A 22489-nucleotide genomic window follows, 5' to 3' on the forward strand; every position below is an offset into this window, starting at 1 on the left:
CAATGGAGGGTGTGACTAAGGCTAAAGAAGTCACATGGGGCCAGGCGGTGGTGGCACATGCCTTTAATCCCAGCACTTGGGAGGCAGAGGCAGGTGGGTTTCTGAGTTTGAGGCCAGCCTGGTCTACAGAGAGAGTTCCAGGACAGCCAGGGCTACACAGAGAAACCCTGTCATGGAAAAGAAAAAAAAAAAAAAAAGGAAGTCACATGGGGGGGGTTAGGGGGGAACGGGACATGGCAAAAATACCCCAAGTCACACAGGGGTTAGGGGGATGGGACATGGCAAAGATACCCCAAAGTACAAGCCTTTATTTTATGATTTTGTTTCCAAAGCTTCCTTAGGTGTGATCCTGGGACTGATCCTCAGCAAGGGACAAAAACAAAGTTGGAGTCTACACAACTTAAAATAAACCTTAGGGGCTGACTTGCCTCAGTGGATAAGAACAGTCACTGTGTTCCATTCCCTGACCTACATGGCAGCTCACAACTGCCTGTAACTCAAGCTCCTGGGGCTCTTCTGGACTTCAAGGGCATGCACAGGGTACACAACACACAAACAGGCAAACATTCATCAAAAATAAATCTTCTTTAGAAATACTCTCATTAGCGATTACAGTCAAGCCTAGGGCATGATATCAAAGACCTAGGGCATCCCATCAGGATCTGATACCTCCCACCCCATCATAGCTTATCTGTACGAGTGATTAGCTTTCAACATTAATGTCTATGATATCGGTTTTTGAATGCAGACCTAATAGATTCACCATTATCAATAAAACATGTATTGCCACCTGACCTCAAGCTGTGAAGGGGGAGGACCAGAGAGAGGATCCCGGATCCAGTGTTCTTTGCCTGGTGCCCACAAAGTAACAGGTTGTATGAATGAGTACACAATGCCCTTAACCAGGGATCAGCTTTCCTCACCAGGCCCAGGCCATGTGCCAACTGCCCAAGCAACAACAGATAGGCTTAGTTCAAAATAAAGCTTTAGGTTCTACTGAAAGCCAACCAAGAATTCTGACACCGTGGCTCTGGTAATAGCTCAGTTAGTAAAGTGCCTGCCACGCAGGCGTGAGTTCAATCCCCAACACCCATATAAAAAGATGGGGGAGGCTGAAAACAGGTGGATTCCTGGGCTCACTGGCCAGCCTCACTAGCCTAACAGGCAAGTTCAGGTCCCAATGGAAGACACTATCTTTAAAAACAGCGTGGAGAGATGGAGCTGCTTAGGAACCAGCAGGACCTCTGGCCCATTGCTGGCTTCAGTCAGCAAACACCCTCCCTTTCCCAGACAATGATAAGATGAAAAAAACATCTGCAGGACTGAACTGTGTAACACTGAAACACAGTCGCTGGAAACCAGCCCAGAGAACAAAACGGTTCCTACATGTTTTAAAGACCTTTTCCACCAAAATTTCCAAGGGATGCTTCAGAGCCAACAATCACAGGTACTGCCTTTAACATAAGCAGAACAGAGTGACATGGGGCCCAGTTTTGTTTTGTCAGGAAGGGTATCTTAGCTCAGGCACACTGTGATGACTACTAAGGCTTCTTAATCTATAAAAATTCAGACGAATTGTCTTGCAATGCCCATTCCATGTAGGATCAAACCCACAAGTAAAACATATTTGCACGTGTGCCATGGGAGAAGAGAAGAAAAGAGGTAGAAAGGAAAAGGCTAAATTACCATCCAGTACATATATATTCCAAAGCAAGGACTGGCCTGGGGATGCTTAGGCAAAGGTATGCCCTGGGCAGTCACTTCAAGTCACAGCTTCCATGCTTTGTTCCACAGATGGCTTTGCTCCTGTGAGGAGACTGTACAAAGCCAACAACTTCTGAAGCATATACACATGCATATCTGGGCCTCTTAATTCACATGCCTGCCCTTGTGGGAGAACCAAAACATAAACTCTATAGACACCAGGAAAAGCAAGTTAATAAGCATGAGTGGATCCATCCCATATACAGTCACCAAACCCAGACACTATTGTGGATGCCAACAAGTGCTTGCTGACAGGAGCCCGATATAGCTGTCTCCTGAGAGCCTCTGCCAGAGCCTGACAAATATAGAGGAGGATGCTCTTTCTTGGCCAACCATTGGATTGAGTACAAGGTCCCCAATGGAGGAGCTAGAGAAAGGACCGAAGGAGCTGAAGGAGTTTGCAGCCCCATAGGAGAAACAACAATATGAACTAACCAGCACCCCCAGAGCTCCCAGGGATTAAACCACCAACCAAAGAGTACACATGGAAGGACCCACGGCTCCGGCTGCATAGGTAGCAGAGGATAGTCTTGTTGGACATCAATGGGAGAAGAGAACCTTTGTCCTGAGAAGGCTCAATGCCCCAGTGTAGGGGAATGCCAGGACAGGGAAGTGGGAGTGGGTGGGTTAGTGAGCAGGGGAAGGAGGGATGGGATAGGAGGTTTTCGGAGGGGAAACCAGGAAAGGGGATAACATTGAAATATAAATAAAGAAAATAGCTAATGAAAAAATAAGCATGAGTAGGCATATCTGTAATCCCAGATGTTTGGTAGCTAAGACAAGAAGACTGCAAGTTCTAGGCCAGCCTGGGCAACTTAGGGACCCTGTCTCTTGGTTTGCGTCTTTAGGGATACCCTTATAACAGGAATTTTTAAAAATTATTATTTTTACATTTCTTTTGTCTGTGTGATGTTGACCTGCGGCATGCACATGGAGGTCAGAAGACAAACCTGTCCTTCACTAAGTGTGTCCTGAAGATCAAACATAGGTTCTCAGGCTCAGTGGCAAGAGCCTTAACCTACTGAGCCATCTCCCCAGCCACTAAAACAAGGGTTTAACATGGGGTTCACATGTGAGCTGCAAACTGTGGGAAGAAGTTGACAGTTCCCATCAGACATCTACAGTGCACAAAGAGTTAGGAGCCGGCTTGTAGAACTGCTTTGGGCCAAACTTCATACAGGCTTTGAGGATTGAATTTGGTCATCAACATGATCTCTAGATACATCTTTACTCAAGATGGTTTATGCCAGGTATGGCAATGCATGCCTGTAATGCCAGCACTCAAGAAACTAAGGCACAGAGATGGATGTAAGTTCAAGGCTAGTGTAAGTCGCACAGTGAGACGATGTCCAGATACCACTGCTGCTGCCACAGAAATGACTTACTCTGCAGACACCTGCCTCACCAACTCAGTACTCAGAAAATGAACGCAGTTTCGAGGTCAAAATTAAGCACAATTAAGGTGGAACTTTTAAAATACATATAGAGCGGGCTGGAGAGATAGCTCAGTGGTTAAGAGAACTGACTGCTCTTCCAGAGGTCCTGAGTTCAATTCCTAGCAACCACATGGTGGCTCACAACCATCTGTAATGGAATTGGATGCCCTCTTCTGGTTTCTAGTGTGTCTGAAGACAGCTACAGTATACTCATATAAATAAAATAAATAAATCTTTAAAAAAATACATATATAGCTATTGTTTATTTAGTGATGTGTGTGTGTTTTGCTATCATAAATGTATGTACATTATGTTTGTGCACTGTCTCATAATGCCAGAAGAACATGTCAGATCCTCTGAAACTGGAATAGGCTTGTGGGTGCTGGGAACTGCACCCAAGTCCTCTGCAAGAAGCAACAGTGCCTTTCAACCACGGAGATGTAGAGGAATTCCCCTTAATTATCTGATTGGCTAATAAAGATGACAAATAGCCAATCACTGGGCAAAAATAAGGAGACAGGTTTTCCAGGAAGAGAAGGACAGACGGAGGAGGACAGAGGGAGAGAAGTTGGAAGATGGAGCAGAAACTTCTGCTCCATGGCCTGGAGAAACTGCAAGTAGCATGGTTTTATAGCTGGGGAAGAAAGTGGTGTAGAGGCATATCTGCCCAATACAGGCATATACTACAGAATATAAATATATAACTGAGTTGCATTTTCCTTGAATGGGCTTATTGGGGTTGGAGGTTTACAGCAACACCTAGGCATCTCTCCAGCCTTAATAGGTAAAATGTTTCAGGGTAAAATGTTTATCAAAGTCAAAATGAAGTAAATGCCCAGTTGGGTTCCTGCCATACAGCCTTGCCAGCTGCTTCTAAAGTCAGGTAAAAACTGGAATCCAGAACATGCTCTCGGAACCAGGCTTCTGACCCTGAAGGAGGTGGGCATGCCTGGGTAAGGCTAAGCCCTCTTTTGTTAACAACCCTTTTACAGAGTTGCCAGAGATATTACATCCCCCTGGAGCTGGAGTTGCAGTGGTTGTGAGCTGCACAAGGTGGGTGCTGTGCTGAGAGTCTATTGCAGGCCCTCAGAAACATCCAACGCTCCAGTGCCCTGTTAAATAAACTCCAGCTCACCTTACTGTGTTTGAACTTGGTGTGACAGTTTTAAAAACATATGAACAGTGATGCCACGGGTTGAAGTTAACTCTGACGGTGTGCCCCTCTCTTGGAGGTCACCTTGTGACCTATGTTTGAGGTCACTTTCAACGTCATACCTTAAGAGCTGCAAGCTTTGGGGACACAGGCATGTCCTGCAGTGTCCCAGGCACTGGGGGTTCAGGGGACTGAGGAACCAGGCACACAGGCCACCCCTCTGCAGGGGCCGGGCCATCAGAATCCTGCCTGGCTCCTATCATAAAGACTGGCACAGAACTTCATTTCACCTTCAAAGCAGACCTTTCTCCCAGTACTTGGAGTTAAAAATAGTTTAAGACCAGGCTGGCCTGGACTATTTTTATCTGGAAAATTAGGGGTCAGGAACAACATAGTACACAGAAGGGGGCGTCAACCACAATAGGAAAGAACACCCACAGACTTGGGATGAAAAGGACTCCTGGAGATTAAGAGTTTGGGCAGGTGGTAAAGGAAGGTGAAGCCTAGGCCAGAGGATAGCGAAGGTCGAGTTACTGGGTGCTAGCACGTGCCTAACACAGAAAGCAAAGGCTTGGGGAGCTCCACACAGTAATCAGTTACATCATACTTGTGGGGGTCTCTTATAGCCCAGACTAGCCCTGAACTCCCTATGCAGCTGAGGATGACCTTGAACACCTGACCCTCCTGTCTCTACCTCCCAAGTGCTAGGATTACAGGTGTGTACCACCACCACAATGGACTTGGAGAGCGTGCGCGCGCGCGTGCGCGCGTGCGAGAGAGAGAGAGAGAGAGAGAGAGAGAGAGAGAGAGAGAGAGAGAGAGAGAGAGAGAGAGAGAGAGAGAGAGAGAGAGAGAGAGAGAGAGAGAGAGAGAGAGAGAGAGTGCCATTGCCCCTGCCCTGGATTAGAGGTTGTTTTGGTTTGAGTTTTTTGGTTTTGTTTTGTTTTTTCTGTTTGTTTTCTTTCAGAAAGATCAGTGGAGATCTGCATTAGCTTGAGGTGGGAGGAATCATACTTGTGTGTGAAGGAGACTTAGCCAGACACTAAAGGAGATGGGAGGTCTCAATGGCTGGCGCAGGATCAGGATGGAGGCCCATCAGGGATTCACTGGTGTGCTGGGGACTGAGACACGGAGAAGGCTCAGTTTACACAGCCCCTGTACTGGCTCTGTGTGTGTGTCAACTTGACACAAGCTGGAGGTATCACAGAGAAAGGAGCCTCCCTTGAGGAAATGCCTCCATGAGATCAAGCTGTAAGGCATTTTCTCAATTAGTGATCAAGAGGGGAGGGCCTATTGTGGGTGGTGCCATCCCTGGGCTGGTAGTCCTGGGTTCTATAAGAAAGCAAACTGAGCAAGCCAGTAAGTGACATCCCTCCATGACCTCTGCATCAGCTCCTGCTTCCTGACCTGCTTGAGTTCCAGTCCTGACTTCCTTTGGTGATGAACAGCAATGTGGAAGTAAGCTGAATAAACCCTTTCCTCCCTAACTTGCTTCTTGGTCATGATGTTTGTGCAGGAATAGAAACCCTGACTGTACAGCCCCCAATAATCAGTTCAGAGACATCAAACCATAACCTTCTGAACACGTCCATCTGTGGCCCACGATCACACCTGCCCCAGGACAGCGGTGAGTGCAGCCCAGCACTAAATGATAAACTTACTTTCAACACGATGAGAGGCCAAGCACCCGAGGCTTTTAAGTACGGTTTTGTAAGTGTTGGCAATGACTTTTCTTTTTTTCTTTTCATGGGTTCATCTGTGGCAGAATGCATGTATGTACTCTGTAATCACATATATGGGTACACACGTGTGTACGCACAGGTCTGAGGTGGATGTTAGGAATCTTCCCCATCGCTCTCCTACCCTGTGGCATCGCTCAGTCAAACCCAGAGCTCACAAGAACTGCTGGTCTCTCTGGCCAGCTTACTTTCTTGCTCTCATCTGTGCCCCTGAGGCTGGAATCATAGGCCAGCTTCCGTGCTTCGTAGCGATTACATAGGTTCCCTTTACCTAGAGGCTCCGCACTTTAACCACTGTGCTGTCTCCCAGTCCTCAGTGTTGGGTCAACTTACAATAGGTTGTGCATACCAAAGAAATGTAAAACAAAACCAAAAAGCAAACAAACAAACAGTAAAACAGTACGAGGGGCTGCATATAAAATGATTAAAATCTCAAGCAGGGTGGCCAGGAAGAAGAATCTCAGACCTAACACTCACCAAGTCTCTGATACAAGCAGCGCAGCTGGGAACGCTCAGTTGATAAGACAAGGTACTAGGACCACAAGGCGTCCCACTGTGAGGGTTGTGTCACTGGGGACAGGAGCTGTCAAGGCCACAGCATGACACTGAACCACCTCCACGTGGCAAGAGCTGGGGAAGCCACAGAGGAAAGGGATAAAAAGGAAAGGAGCGCTGGGGAGAGGTCTTTGAAATCCTCCAGGGTAGAGATGAAGCTGGGTTTGAACAGGAGTAGAACTGGAAATGAAGTAGCCCAAGCTAGATCTGAACTTACTTTGTGGCTGATAGCCTTGAATTCCTGATCTCCTGCCTCCCCCCCAACCCCCAAATGCAGGGATTACTGACATGCTGCTACCTCAGTTTATGAGAGGATGGACCAGGAGTTTTTGCTTGAGTGAGTCACACACAACTCTGACTAAGACACATTGGGACCACTGACAGAGGGGAGGGGAGGCTGCATGCCTCTGAAACCCCAAAACTCCATGCTTTCTCCAAACTGACAGCTTCTCTGGGAAACGTTCCTAGTCTATGGGTTCAGCTTCTGAGCACCCCCAAAATAGCAATCCGCTCAGCCCAGCTCAGAGCTTTCCCTCCAACAGCTGGGCTGAGTGGAAGGACAGAGAGATGTGTTGACCTGGCACCTGGGGCCCACACACAGCAGATGCAGATCATAGTGTATGAATGTAAACACCCTAGAAACAGAGGTCACATGCAGAATCCAATTTAAACCTGTCCCTCCATCTACCCTGACTCCTCTCCTGCCCTACCAGCCCTCACTTCTTCTAACACAGAGGAACTCAATATGAACCACACTGAGTTTGTCAAGCCTTCCAAAAATGAGGTGGGGGCTGTGTCTCATTCCTGTACAGTCAGCTGCTAGAGTGGGAGACTGATCCAGGAATCTGTAGATCCTCCCAGATGAAGTTGTGGCTGTTGCAGATGTATACGAAGAAACCAGGTGCTGGCACTCCACTGTCCTGGTCACTACAGGTACTCCTCCTGCACCAGCAGAAAGGTAACCACTTCCCCAGGAACAATAACAGTGGTGCACACCTGTAATCTCCAGGAACAGGAACAGTGGTGCACACCTATAATCCCCAGCACTCCAAAGGCTGAAGCAGGAGATCTACTACTGCTCAAGGCCCTATCTCTAAACAGAAAGATACCACACCAACAGGAATGAACTGCAGACCATGAATCATCATAGGTACACACTTAAGGGTACGCTATCATTAACTGATACAGTGTAAACCAAATATAACAACAACAGGGTGCGGGGGAGGGATACCCCCATGATTAATTAGAAAGACGGGGGCTTTAGGCCCAAGGACGCTTCTCTGTGGCTTTTTGACTTGCCCCCTTTGTGGCCAGGAACCCAAGCCCTGCCTGCCAATAGCAGAACCTGCCAGAAGCAGGGTGGGGGACAGCTGTAGGTCCTTCTGCAGGCACAGCATACAGCATGAAGACCCTGGTTTAGGACATCCTCAGCTGTGTGTAACCTCATGAGACGTCAAGTTTGAGCTAGGGAATGTGAAATGAAATAAACTGGGAGGAAAAAACTCTGGTGTCACAACTGTGAGGGTTTTAGAACGCAATAGATCCCCAGACCTCCACAAGACTGCTGCCATGTTAGAGGCTCCATTCTGACCTTAACACCCAGCACACAGGCTCCAACACGCAAAGAGACACTCTCTGAACGTACTAATCTTGCATTTTGGCTTCTGTAGTTCCACTTCTTTGCTAACTGATGTATGTCAACCAGGAAATGTTTTTTTGTGTATTAAAAACAAGGAGCTGTAAGGCTCAGGGCTGCGTGACTTGGGAAAATTCCTCACGCAGCTGCTGGCTAGCAATAGAGACTTTCCTTTCGGCTTTAAGGTGTCCGTGTGGTGGTCTTTGGTGGGTTTACCTTGGGTGGCTGGAAGCAGAGCCAAGGGCAAGCCATGAGGACAACACAATAAACGACAAGAGCATCCCACGCAGCTGCAGATGATCCCAAGTGTAGGAAAGGAAATGGGGACAAACAGCCATGCAAAGCAGCTATGAAAACTGTCTAAGAGCATGGTGGTGGATGCCTATAATCCCAGCACTCCGGAGGTGGAGGAAGAAGGATCAGGAGTTCAAAGCCAGCTTGAGCTGCTTAGCAAATCTAAGGCCGGTCTTGGCTACATGAAACCCCATGTCTCAGCGTAGAGAGCTCTCTGGGCATTCACAAGAAAAGTTCAGTCTCCTGCACCAGAAAAGTATCTAAGAATCTGTTAGAGTGAATAGTGAGAAATTACCTAAAACAACCAAGCTGATAACATCAACCCAAAGATATCAGAAAGCACGGCTCCAAAGCCATGGAAGAACAAGGATGCTACGCTGGCTGGAGGAAGGGAGAGAGAAGACAGGTCCCACTAAGAAGCAAGAGCGGGAGGCTCTGCTTCAGGAGACACAGCTCCAACAGCAACAGGCCAGACGCTTATTTTCTGTTTGAGAGGAAAAAATTAAAAGTGTGTGTGTCTCTGTATGTGTGTGTGCACACCTCTGCATGCTCATGTACATGCTCATGTATATGTATGTGGTTCTGTATGCATGCACATGTGCCAGGATAGTGGTGGCTGGGTCAAAACCCACCTAAGTCTTTTCTTCTCCAGCTCACAAGAGGTGGAAAGAGAGGGAAAGGACTGCGGCTAGATCTCTAAGTTTGAGCCTAGCCTGGTCTACAAGCAAGTTCCAAGCCAGCTGGGGCTCCACAGTGAGCCTCTCTCAAGTAAACTAAGAAAAGAATCATAAAACTGATCTTTTTTTTTTTTTAACATGGCAAGAGTAATAATTAGTAACAATTCAGCCTTTTGCTGTCCAGTCAAAGTGCATTGCTTGTGGTGCAGGCCACAGACTCCCCAAGGCAAGCACAAGGGGCACACAGGCGGTACTGTGAATACCAACGGGAGGCTCAAAGACACTGAGCCACTTAGCCCAAAGGCACAGCCACAGTGGTGGAGTCCCAGCAGCAGGACCAACATGCAACCCAGACCTAACAGGGACACAAACCCACTACTCTGTTTAAAATGCCCTTCTTCCCTCCTCAGATCCCCTAAAGGTGTTTTTGTGAGACAGGGTCTCACTATACGGTCCTGGCTGACCTGGAACTCCCTATATAGACCATGCTGGCCTCAAACTCACAGAGATCCACCTGCTGCTGCCTCCTAAGTGCTGGGTTTAAAGGTGTGAACCATCATGCCCGTCCCCATGGTAACCCCTCAACTTCTTTACAACCATCTTCTATTCAGCTGGCAGGGATCAGCCGGCCCCAAACTTTTCAGCCTTTCTGTACATGAGACAACTGACTTCACTCGCCCATCTGATGCAGCATCAGCCAGCCCGCTTTTATTTCTCTTGCCAAGGAGCTGGGACAGTGGTTCTCAAACTGTGGATTGAGACCTTTTTCGGAGTCACGTATCCAATATTTACATTATGATTCATAATGGTAACAAAATCACTTATGGAGTAGCAATAAGCTGGGAGTGACCTCTATGTGAGCAACTGTATTAAAGGGTTGCAGCGTTAGGAATTCCGGGAAGAATGAGAGGAGGGCAGAGGTATGGGGGACGGAAGCCCTGTCTGGTTCTGTTCTTTCCAGGCCGATAAATAGATTTACTTCTCTTCAGATCTGGAGGCTTTTCCCTGAGTCCAAGGGCAACACAGTCCAGGATGCATCTGCCTCATGGAGCAGGGCTTTGTCACCTAAGAGGATTGCCGCCTCTCTCTGTGGCAGCCGCAGTAAAGCAGCAGGATTGTCCTCATCCTATTCTTTGGTCTAAAAGCCTTCCAGAGCTGACTAATTAACCGCAGCACAGAAAAGAGTAGTATAAGGTGCTTGCTGCTCTCATCCTATTTCTCTCTCTCTCTCTCTCTCTCTCTCTCTCTCTCTCTCTCTCTCTCTCTTTCTCCTCTTTCTCCTCTTTCTTCGAAGCAGGTGCTCCCCTAATCATCTATATCCCCAATATCTTTCCTTTATATACATTCTTAAATGAACATTTAAAAGCGTTATTATTGGGCGGTGGTGGCACACGCCTTTAATCCCAGCACTTGGGAGGCAGAGGCAGGCGGATTTCTGAGTTCGAGGCCAGCCTGGTCTACAGAGTGAGTTCCAGGACAGCCAGAGCTACAGAGAAACCCTGTCTCGAAAAACCAAAAAAAAAAAAAAAAAAAAAGCATTATTATACATGTTGTAATTCTGGTAACTTCACTCTTTACTGGTTAGCTTTGGTTTTTTTGGACACAGTTATCTCTATGCAACCCAGGCTAGCCTCAGACACTCTTCTCCTGCCTCATCCTCCCTCTTTCTTTTTATTTTTTTTTTTTGCAGGGCCTTGAGCTCACAGAGATGTCTGTGCCTCTCTCTGCTTCTGGGATTAAAGACCTGGTGCACACACACCTGGTGTTGCAGGAATCTTACTGGCGAGCATCTTGCAGTAAACAAGCAGTGCTCCCCTGGGGTTCCTTCCTCAGCACCGCTTCTCTCTACCCAGCTACAAAGCCCATGGCTTCTGATAGTGCTCAGACATTGCTCTGTTCAAGGGAAGATTGTGGCTCCCTGCTGCTGACGTTACTGTGAGCCTGCCCGATGGAAGGAAGGATGTGAGAAAGGCTAAGAGGTCAAAGAGCAGCTTAAGGGCAAGAAAAGGGTGAGGATCCCTGAGAGGGTGGACAGTGGAGGTGGGTTACATCAGTCAACAATCACGTTTCTGGTTTTCTCCTGTATTACTTCACCTTCCCTCAGGGGTTCCTCTTTTTAAGAGGGACGATAACCAGTTGCCAGATGTGTATGTCTGAGGCAGACACTGAAGAAGGGCAACCTGGGAAGTCTCATAAGTTGATGACCATGTCCTCATGCATATGTAGATGTGTCAGAAAACTCAGAACTTGGCTGGAAGACATGACTTAAACTTGTGGGTTGAAGCAATGGCTCAGTGGTTAAGAGCATTCACTGGCCGCTCTTCTAGAGAACCTGGGTTTAATTCCCAGCACCAACACCATGGCTAACGATCATCTGTAATTCCAGTCCTGAGGGATCCACGCCCTCTTCTGGCCTACACTGGGTACTGTACATGTGTGGGGCACGGACAGACAGACAGACTCGCAGGCAAAACACTGCGCACATAATTTTTTTAAAAAAATAATAAAAGGTACTCCTGGTATCTTACAGAACTTCCAGTGAGAGAAGCAGTTCCCTCAAGCTCTTCTAACTCTGAGGCAGGGACCAGGCACTGACAACCACTGCAGCTCCAGTAGCTAAAGTGAGCAATACACACTGGTAGGAAACAGCTCTCAAAGGACAAAGACATGATAACACTCCCAAAGGCAACCAATCCTAACAGCCTCATTCGGATAACCCCTTAGAAATAGACTTAAGAGTAGAGCTTAGTGACTAAACACACACCTGCTTTTGAGTATATGAAGTAAACACTGTATAGTCAAGAGAGTTTACATAGCCAGACCCAAAGTGCCAACATCAGACCCAGAGTGCCAATGACATACACCCTCACCATAAACAGAAATGTCTATCAAAACTAGAGAGTGCCACACACCTTGAACCCCAGCCCGTGGGAGCCAGAGGCAGGGCTATGAATTCAAGGCTAGCCTGGTCTATGTAGTGAGTTCCAGGACATCCAGAGCTATCTGGTGAGACCCTGACTCAAAAAAAAAAAAAGCTCTAGAAATGTAGGCAAACAGAGGCTTCAAATGTAGCTTGAATCTGCCCCAGATGCCTAACTGGTGGGCCCTGGCCTCGTATGTCCTGACTCTTACCCCCAAGTGTAAGTCAGGGAAGCCCCTCCTTACCCAACAGTGCAATCACCATGACACTGGCTGTATGGAGCCAAGTCCAAAGCCTGAAGCTGCCTACTTGCTCAATATTTGGAAGGAGTGTGTGACTGGTGTCTTAGTGCCCAAAAGCAGTTATTTTTTCTTCTTTTTAATAAGTAATTAAAGATGACACGTTCACACATGATTACCTAATTTTGTTTTTAGTCAAAAAGTTCAATGAGGGGCTGGTGTGGTGACTCAAGAGGTAAAGGTACAGGTACTTGTGCCAAGTCTGATGACTTAAGTTCCATCCCCAGGATGCACTCAGTAGGAGAATCAATTCTGGAAAGCTGTCCTCTGACCTCCTCGCAGACGCACGCACAGGTGCGCGCACACACACAAAATAAGTAATAAATGGAACTTTTAAGATGTGAGAGTCAATGAAAGGAAGCTCTTAAGATGGCCCCCACAGACCCTGAATGAATGAAAGTGAGAGCTCAAATTCAGAGCAGGAGCCCCACGCCCCTGCCGAGGGCTGGTCCCCTAGACCTCTAGGCTAGTGACTTAAGTCAGGACTGTTCCTTCAGCTACCTCAACCTATGAGGAAAGAGGGTGTCTATTTCCCAAGTGTCCCCAGGAGAGCCACTGCCCTCAGAGCCTGCTGTTGCCTCTTCCCTAAGAACAGGAGGAAGGAGGGAAGAGGCCTGCCACTGCCCTCACCTAAGGGAAGCCCATCCATCGAGGCTGAGGAAGCCACCTTCTGGTTCCACATCCCACCCCAAGCTGTCCCCCTCCATCTCGGGGTGAATGGTGACATCCAGATGTCAGCCAGGACAGCCTTTCTTTTTAAATAAAATGAAAACCGCATAGAAAGCCCAGACTGGGGTCCAAACAAACTTGTATCCCCTTGCCAGCTTGACTATACTTCTGGAGACAGGATCTCATGTAGACCAAGCGGCCCTTCAATTGGAGATGTAGCAGAATGTGACCTTAAACTCCTGATAATTCTCCAAAGAAATGGGGTCACAGAAGTCCTAGCAATGCTGCTGGGGATCAAACTCAGGTTCTTCTCCGTGCTAGGCAAGCACACTACCACCTGTGCCACATCCCTACCATGAAGCTCAATTTTAAGCAACCTTTTCTTGAGATCACTTGATATTAAGACAGGTGCCCCCATTCAGTACTGAGTTTGCAGTAAATTAGGCTTCTCATTGCATTCGTTGTATTTTTCCCTCCTAAACATGCTCAGTCTGACAGTCCCGTATAGTTCACAACCCACACAACCCATAATTACTGGGACGAGCTTGTGTGTACAAACTTGTGTGTCAGGGTTTTCTAAAACCTCCCAAAACTCTTACTGACTGTAGATGGAGGGTGGATCAGGGTGCCCTGGGAGGCTGAGAATACAAAGAACAGATTCAGATCTGGGAAGGAAAGTGGAGAGCCGCTGTCTGCCACAGGAGGGAGGGAACAGCGGACTGGAAGGAACTGCCTCAGTAAGAGACAGGAGAAGAAGAAAAATCCCACCAAACCTAAGGTTAAAAGGAGCCCTCTGCCCTCCAATTCCGTGTCGATTTTGTTTTAAAAATAAATAAATAAGTAAATAAACCAGGAAGCCACAGAAGCAGCTTCTTTTCAACAGGAACACTCATTAACAAAGCGAATAGAGGAAAACTGTGCTCTGAGTGTAACCTACCTACTATGAGCCCTGGGAACGGAAACACCTCTTTCCCGGTTTGGTAGTGGGTTTCAAAATAGTAGGGACAGCCAGCAAGATAAAGCTACAAGGGGGAGGGGAGCAGGCCGCCAAGCTTTTCCTGAATACAGGGAGTCTTCCGACCACAGGCTTTTAAATGGACCTTTCTGGGGGCAGCTGACAGAGTCCCAGCTAAACACAGTGTCTGGCTCTCAATCAGAGCCGGGTGCGCGCTGAAAACCGCGGGGCTTTTAACTAGCTCAGGCACACAGGCAAGATGCATCACCCAGACCCGATGTAGCTGGCACCCCAACAACCCCCACGAGTGACCAAGGTTCCGGCAGGCTCTGTACTGTGGCTGAGTACTACAGGGACAAAAGGAGCCACGCTAAAACAGAGCACCAGCCCCGGGTCTGTGGGGGTAGGGGGTTGTCCTCACAGACCCTCCTTCGGGCGCGAGCCCCAGCCACTTACTTTCGTTCGGCCGTTTATCCTGTAGTTGCCCAGCTTCCCGCTGCAGTGGCGGATCAGGTCGTCCATGCTGCTCATGAGGAGGCCGATGGTTTCGCAGCCGGGCTCTTTGCCCTCGATCCAGGTGATCTGGTCCCCCCGGATGTCCTTGGAAGAGTCACTCTTCTGACTGACCAGCTGCCCGTCCGTGAACTTGCCGGTGTCGTGCAGGGCGCGCACCTCGTCGCCGATCTGCTGCCCGGTCTCCCTGCCCAGGAAGTCGTCCACCACGCAGATGCCGTGCTTGTTCATGCACGGCACGATGTACTCCAGAGCCAGCTTCAGCGCCGGCAGCGGCTTGGTCTGCCCATTGGGCCGCAGCCCTCCGCCGGGACTCAGCGCTTCCCCGGGGCCGCCACCCGCTGGGCACAGGCTGGCGCGTTCGGGGCCGGGAGACCTGCTAGGCGGAGGATCCTCGGAGCCGGGCTCTGCCGGGCCGGGGCCGCTCCGGGCCTGCGCCGCGTCCTCCGGGCCCGGTACGCGCGAGGCCGCCGCGCTGTCCCCGCGCCGGGCCGCCCCGCCGGCGCGCGCGGCTCCGGGGGCCCCACCGGGCGGGGGCGCGACGCGGGGCTGCGCCGGCGCGGGCTGCGCGCGGGGGGCCTCGCCGCCCTGGCACACCAGCTTGTGCTTCTTCCAGTCCTGGCGCTGGTGCTCCTTGCAGCAGTAGAAGGAGCTGCGGCAGCGGCCGCAGCGCAGCAGGTTCTCCATCTTCCCGCACAGCTCGCAGTACTGCCGGTCGCGCTCGCTGGCGCTCAGCACGCCGGGCCCGCCGCTGTCACTGGCCATGGCCGCGGCAGGGCGGGCCGCGGGCCGGGAGCGGGGCGGCGGCGGGGCCGTCGGGGCGCCCGCCCGGGGCCGCCGCCCGCTGCGGGAGGCCGCGCGCGCCCTGGCCTCGCCTGCCTTGCCCCGGGCCGCCTAGCGCCGCATCGCGCCGGAGAGAGCGCGGCCTGCGCGGCGCACGGCGCCCTGGGCGGGCGGGCCCAGCCGGCTGCGTCGGGGCGGGCAGGCAGGGCGCGGGCCTGCGGGCGCCACTCGCTCCGCGCGCGCTGCACGTACACCACGGCCCCGGCGACCCGGCGCGCGGGCGGAGAGGGCGGGGGCCGCGTGCACGCGGCGGGCCGGGCCTAGCGGGCGGGCGCGCCGCTTCCTCCGCCCTCCCCTCCGCCTCGCGGCTCCGCCCGGGGCGCGCGTCGCCGGCTTGCGCGCGCGCGGCTCCACCTGCCCGGCCCGGCCCGCGGGCAGCGCTCCGGGGCTGCCTAGGCCACCTCGGTCTCGCGGTGAAGGAAACGGAAGCTCAGACGGCCGCTGGGCCGCTCGGAGCCCGGATCGGCCGCTGCGCGCTCCCGGTGTGCTGCTCCCTGGAGGCCGCGGAGGGCACAACAAAGGCCCCCCGGGCAGCCTGCTTCGGGACCGGCTCTTGCAGTCGCCGGGCCTGCTTCTGGCTTTGCTTTGTTTGTTTTTGCTTTTCTGCGGTCCTTAAACTCTGAGATTTCTCCCGGTTCCGGTTCGAGACCTCTGGGTTAAGTAAGGTAATCAGGGCTCGGTTCCAGATCTGCATTCAGGCCTGAAGCTCTCAAGAACGTCGTCTGTAAACGACGCTGCACACGGAGTTAAAATCTCGCCTTAGCATCTGCAATAGTATCTGCAGAATTACCAGGATTATTACGGGTTTTCTTTGTTGTTTTAAGATGCAGCCCGGTAGTCCTTGGACGTAGGCTTTCCCACCTCTTGGCTAAAATAGTAAAGTGATTAGCGTGAGCCCTCTTTGCCAGCCCAGTTATCCTCATTTTGTTTTTCAGTGTTGGGAACTGAGATGAACACACACTGGTTGGTGTTTTTTGTTTTTATGAAACCTTAAAACCTCACAGAGCCTGGCACAGTGGTGAACGGCTTTAATGCTGGAACTCAGAGGCCAGAAGATTGTTGTGAGATTGGGGCCAGCCTGGGCTACAAAGTGAGTTCCAGAACAGAGACCCTTTCTCAAACACACATACACACACAGCTTGGAGAAATAAACCAGATACTGTCGGTTCCACCTGTGAAGTGGGGGAAGCAAGAGCTGTACATGGTCAGGACCAACTTGCTCTGCGAGGTAGCTTCCGGGGCAGCCAGGGCTACAGAGTTCGACTTGGTCATACTGCCTCCAAAACACAACCAAAACAGAAGGGCCCCCCAGGCCCCTCCGGAACAAACATTTGTCATAATGCACCCAGGGGCCTATACTTGAGTGTAGTCATTGGGACAAACAGCCTAGAGTTTAAAATGGCTGTTTGGATGCCAGGAGAAAACAGGAATCGTTACCTCTGCCCTTTTAGTGAAATTCCAAACAAAACAACTCAAAAATGTAAGAGTGATACATTTACACGCATAAACTTTAAGAATAATTTTGAAGCTGGGCATGGTGACACAAATCTGTAATGCCAGCTCTTTAGAGATGGAGAGAGAGTTACCCTTGCTTACACAGAGGCCACCCTGGCTACATTCTCATGTGCAAAAATAAAAAGCCATTTTGATCTGGGGGTGTACTTTAGGGGTACAGTGCTTGCTTGCTGTATGCAAAGCCCTGGGTTCGTTTTCCAGGACCAAGGAAAATATTTTCTGAAATGCATACATTAAATGCAGGAAGCAGTCTGGGCATGAGGCTCATCTAGCTCTTTGCTGGATGCCTAGGGTCCTAACTTTGATTCCCAAGAACTTTCCCCCACCACAAGGAAGTAGATACAAGTAGAATCAAAATAGTTCTTAGGCCTCTTTTTCCTAGAGTAGATACACTTTTTTTTTTTAACTGTTCATAAGAGTAGGAACTGGTCTTAGCAGGCAACAACAAACAGGGTATTTGTTACAATTCTTCTACATTTACTTACTGGGGGGGGGGGTATTAAAATTGCCCCCATAGTCCAAGCACTTTAATTTTTTTATTATAATTTTTTTGTTTAGGGTGTATATGTACATATGTGGGCATGTACAATCAACAGTGCATCTGGAGGTCAGAGGACAACTTTCTGGACAACTCTGGAGGTCAGAGGACAACTCTCTCCTTCCTTTGCTCTAGGCTCAGGCTCAAGGTGTCAGTCACAGGTGCAACTATCTTTTCCCAGCAAGCCTCTGGTCCCAACAGTTTCTCACATGGTTGACATTCAGTTTACCTCTCTCTACATGTTTTGTGTGTGTGTGTGTGTGTGTGTTTTAATTTATTTATTTTCATTGAATTCTACTTAAAGATAATCAGACTTAAGATTTTAGTTAACAGAATCGGTCATGGTTTACACGCAGTTATGAAGCTGAAACAGTTCCGAGTTTCAGGACCCAGGCCAGCCTATCTCAAAAGACAAGTAGCCCAGAAACTTGTTAACTTGTCCTGTTGCAATTAAGCATATAGAATCACAATCATACGGTTAATAGAAAGTCAAATATAGGGGGCAGGAAAGATGGATCTGTGGTTAATAGCACTGGTTGTTCTTCCAAAGGACCTGGGTTCAAGTCCCAACACCCATGTGGCAGCTCACAACTGTAACTCAAGTTCTAGGGCATCTGAAATTTTCACACCAATACACATAAAATAAAAAATATGTATTATATATGTGTGTATATATATATACATATTCAAATGTAAAATATTCCTTTCAAGTGTTTCCAAAAGTGTACAACTATGGACTTTGTGGTTATTGTAGGTTGATACCTTAGGCAGTAATTCTCATCTGGGTAGGTCTTGGTAAACATGCCACTGGCAAGGTTGCTTAGATAAGAGTCTAGGCTACCATGGCCATGGTAGCTGTCAACCTAAAACTATCTTAATGGTCAGTCTTGGAAGTAGGAAGTGGTAGAGGGTCCATTGAACAGGTGAGAGGTATGCCTTGGGAGTCCCCCTGCTTTTCAGGCAATGCCTGCTACAGCCCAGTCAAGAGCAACGTAGTGGAAACAGACTGAAGAATTAAAGGAAGTGCTACTTTCTCAGCTCCTAAGTAACAACCTGGGCCACAGTTGATTGGCTACCTGAGTGGCCATCATTTGTTCTGGCATGAGCTCCCCTAAGTTAGGAAGCAATGATCTCAAAAGTGTCAAAGGCAGACGCAAGGCAGAGAGTGAACTTCAAGTGGCAGTGATGTGATGGTGGCATGATCCTGTCATCTCAGCTAATGGAAGACTGAGGCAAGAGGATTGAAAGTTGAATTCTTGCTTACAGAGTGTGCCTAGGCTACAGAGCAAGTTCAGGGTCAGCCTAGACAAGTTAGTGAGGTCCAAAGTCTCACAGTAATAAAGTAAAAACATTTAGCAAAGCAGCTTGATGACAGAGAAGGCATGACATGTGCAAAGTCTCTCTATAGCCCAGGCTGGCCTAACTCAGAATCCTCCTGCCGCACTCTGAATTCCTCAGTCTCCCGCCTACACACATAACACACACACACACACACACACACACACACACACACACACACACACACGGAAATGACTAGGCTCTTCAGGAATCCCATGAAGAAAAAAGACTTTCTTTCTTTTTTTTTTGGTTTGGTTTGGTGTTTTTTGTTTTGTTTGTTTTATGAGACATGATTTCTCTGTGTAGCCCTGGCTGGCCCTGGGACTCACTCTAGACTAGGCTGGCCTGGAACTCACAAGAGCCGCCTTCCAAGTACAGGAATCAAGCACCGTTGTCACAGCCTAGCTGAGTTCAGTTTGTTTTTCTTTTAAATGTATTTTCTTTTTATTGTATGTACATTGGTGATTTGACTACAGGTATAAGGTTTGTATAAGGGTGTCAGATCCCCTGGAACGGGAGTTAGAGATGGCTGTGAGCTGTTCTGTGGTCGCTGGGAACTGAAACCAGGACCTCTGGAAGAGCAGCCAGTGCTCTTAACCGCTGAGCCATCTCTCCAGCCCAGAGTTCAGTTTCTTAAAATACTAAATGTGTCCTAAATCCTGAAAATCATTAAACATTCCTGGCATAGTCTCTTTTCTATTCAAGGGACAGAATGCCTGGTTGTAACTAAGGACCTCTGGCTTCTTCGTGTGACCATTTTGTCTGAATATGATGCAGAGGGCCAGTATAGCATAGGCATTTCACCAAGATAAACAGGAAGACAGCCTCTGAGTTCTGGGGAATGGGCTGGAAATACGCCATTTTCTAACTCTGGTTTTGGGCCACACACATGGGTGTGGCTGGAAGCAGCACCTGCTGTCCATGAAAGGGGATCTGCCGGGCACACGGTGAGCTTCCTTCCTGCAAGGCTGTCTCTAGTGAAAATAAATCGTCCAGTGAGACTCTATGTCCAGGGAAGTGTACCAGTGGCCAGACCTTAACAGTTTAGGATTTTAAAGTTACCAAGAAATGCTAATAGAAAAAGATTACACTCCCTGTTCATTAAAATTTTTCTTTAAGGGCTGGAGAGATGGCTCAGCAGTTAAGAGCACTGACTATTCTTCCAGACATCCTGAATTCAATTCCCAACGACCCCATGGTGGCTCACAACCATCTGTAACAGGATCTGATGCCCTTTTCTGGTGTGTCTAAAAAACAGCTACAGTGTACTCATATAAATATAATAAATAAATCTTTTAAATTTTTTTTCTTTAAGAAAACATTTATTCTGCCAGGTGTGATGACATACACCTTTAATCCCAACACTCAGGAATCAGAGGCAGGCAGATCACTCTAAGTTTGAGGCCAGCCTAGTCTATGTAGTGAGTTCAGGACAGCCAGGGCTAGGTAGAAAGACTGAAAAATAAAAAAATAAGCCGGGTGGTGGTGGCCCATGCCTTTAATCCCAGCACTTGGGAGGCATAGCCAGGCGGATTTCTGAGTTCAAGGCCAGCCTGGTCTACAGAGTGAGTTCCCGGACAGCCCAGGCTACAGAGAAACCCTATCTCAAAAAAAAAAAAAAAAAAAAAAAAAAAAAACAAGAAAAAGAAAAAATAAAGATTGTATGTGTGTGTATGTCAAAAAACATCTTGTGAAAGTTGTTTCTCTTGTTCCCATTCCATGAGTTCCAAGCATCCAAGTCATGTCTTCAAGCGTGGTGGCAAGCACCTTCACTCACTGAGCCATTTTTGGTGGGCCTTATAAATGTTTTTTCTTTTATTCTTTGAGATAATGTTGTGTAGCCCAGGCTGGCCTCAGACTTGCTATATACTCAAGAATAACCTTAAACTTCTTATCTTCCTGCCCCTGCCTCCTAAGTGGTAGATTTATAAGTGTGGGGCACCATGCCTGGGTTATTCTGCACTGAGGATAGAACTCAGGGCTTCAAGCACACTAGATGAGCACTACCCATTGAGGTGCATCCCCAGCCTCAAGATATTCTTGGCATTGTTTTGCGACAAGATATCACCAAGTAGCCCAGGTTAGCCCTCATACTTGCAGTGACATTCCTTCCTTGACCTCCAGGGTTTTAGGATTACTGGGGTGTGCCTCCACACCCAGAAGAGGGATTTTGAGGGGTGGGACAACAAGCATACTTCTCTGCTGATAACTGCTTGTCTGCTGCTCATGAATCCTCACAGGAAGAATGCCTAGGGCTGGAGAGATGGCTCAGCGGTTAAGAGCACCGACTGCTCTTCCAGAGGTCCTGAGTTCAATTCCCAGCAACCACATGGTGGTTCACAACCATCTGTAATGAGGTCCGATGCCCTCTTCTGCTGTGTCTGAAGAAAGCAGTGGTGTACTTATACACATAAAATAATAATAATAATAAAAAAGGGATGCCTAACTGACCATCAGGTTTCCTCAAAATACTGGAGTGACTGGAGGCTGAAGCAGGTGACAGTGTCTTGAAGGCAGCCACAGATTGCCTTCAGGAGAACTCTTGTTAAGATTTCCCTCTTGCTGGGCACTGGTGGCGCACACCTTTAGTCCCAGCACTTGGGATGCAGAGGCAGGAGGATTTCTGAGTTCGAAGCCAGCCTGGTCTACAGAGTGAGTACCAGGACAGCCAGGGCTACTCAGAGAAACCCTGTCTCGAAAAACCAAAAAAAACCAAAAAACAAAAAACAAAAACAACACTGTTCAGTGCCGGCTTCTATAGACCCGAAACATTTTGTCGCCACAGAGCAGTCTCAGTCTGTGAGTCACAACCCCTTTTTCACAGTTGAATCCCAGACAGCTTGCCTATCAGCTCTTGATTCATAACAGTAGCAAAATAACACTCACAAAGTAGCAAGGAAAAATGATTTCATGGTTTGGGGGTCACCACATGAGGAACTGTCTTAAAGGGTCACAGACAGCATTAGGAAGGTTGGCAACCACTGCCACAGAGTCTGCTACATGTCACCGAATATGGAAACATGTTTTACATATTGATTTTATATGATGTGCATTTCAAAGGCTGGTTTTGTTTTGGTTCTCTTTGAGACGGGTTCTCACTATGTAGTTCTGGCTGTACCCTGGGACTCAAAGCAGTCTGGTGTGGAATTTACAAGAGATGCATTTGCTTCTGCCCCGGAGGGCTGGGATTAAAGTTGTGAATGACGATACCTAGCTTTCCACCCAGGTTTTTCTGTTACTGTTTTGATTGTTTAGGGTTGGGGTGTGTGTGTGTGTGTGTGTGTGTGTGTGTGTGTGTGTGTGTGTGACTTATTGCACATGTGCAGTGAGGTGCACACGGGCCACATGTTTGTATAGCATCAGAAGACAGCTACCTGGTTCTACCATCTGATTCCCTAAGATCAAATTCCAGTCATCAGGCTTGGCGGGAAGTGCTGTTACCTGCTGGGCCATCTCACTGGTCTCCTTGTTTTATTTCATTAGTTTTTTTAAATAAGGACTCATGTATACTGACTGGAATGAACCTTACTCCATAGCTGAAGGTAACCTTGATTTGAACTCCTGATCTTCCTGCCTTTACCTCCCAAGTACTAGGATTATAAGCATACACTTGATCTTACATAGCTTGGTCAATATAGCAACTTC

The 22489-nt window shown here is 48.6% G+C and overlaps 1 protein-coding gene and 1 long non-coding RNA gene across 2 annotated transcripts in view; one reads left to right on the forward strand and one right to left on the reverse strand.

Annotated features, from left to right (window-relative positions):
* Egln1 (egl-9 family hypoxia inducible factor 1) overlaps window positions 1-15436 on the reverse strand; it is a 40982-nt gene extending 25546 nt beyond the window's left edge. Inside the window, exon 1 of the mRNA XM_031341817.1 lies at window positions 14554-15436. Coding sequence (XP_031197677.1) covers window positions 14554-15375 — 822 coding nt within the window. The 5' untranslated portion in view covers window positions 15376-15436. The remainder of the gene's footprint in view (window positions 1-14553) is intronic.
* Window positions 15437-15815: 379 nt separating this feature from the next.
* On the forward strand, window positions 15816-21106 carry LOC116068169. The gene is made up of 3 exons (XR_004109465.1): window positions 15816-16118; window positions 17527-17607; window positions 21085-21106. It is a non-coding gene; the product is annotated as an uncharacterized LOC116068169 (long non-coding RNA).
* Window positions 21107-22489: the final 1383 nt, after the last annotated feature.

The sequence above is a fragment of the Mastomys coucha genome, unplaced genomic scaffold, assembly GCF_008632895.1.
Source record: "Mastomys coucha isolate ucsf_1 unplaced genomic scaffold, UCSF_Mcou_1 pScaffold22, whole genome shotgun sequence".
Taxonomy (NCBI): Eukaryota; Metazoa; Chordata; class Mammalia; order Rodentia; family Muridae; genus Mastomys; species Mastomys coucha.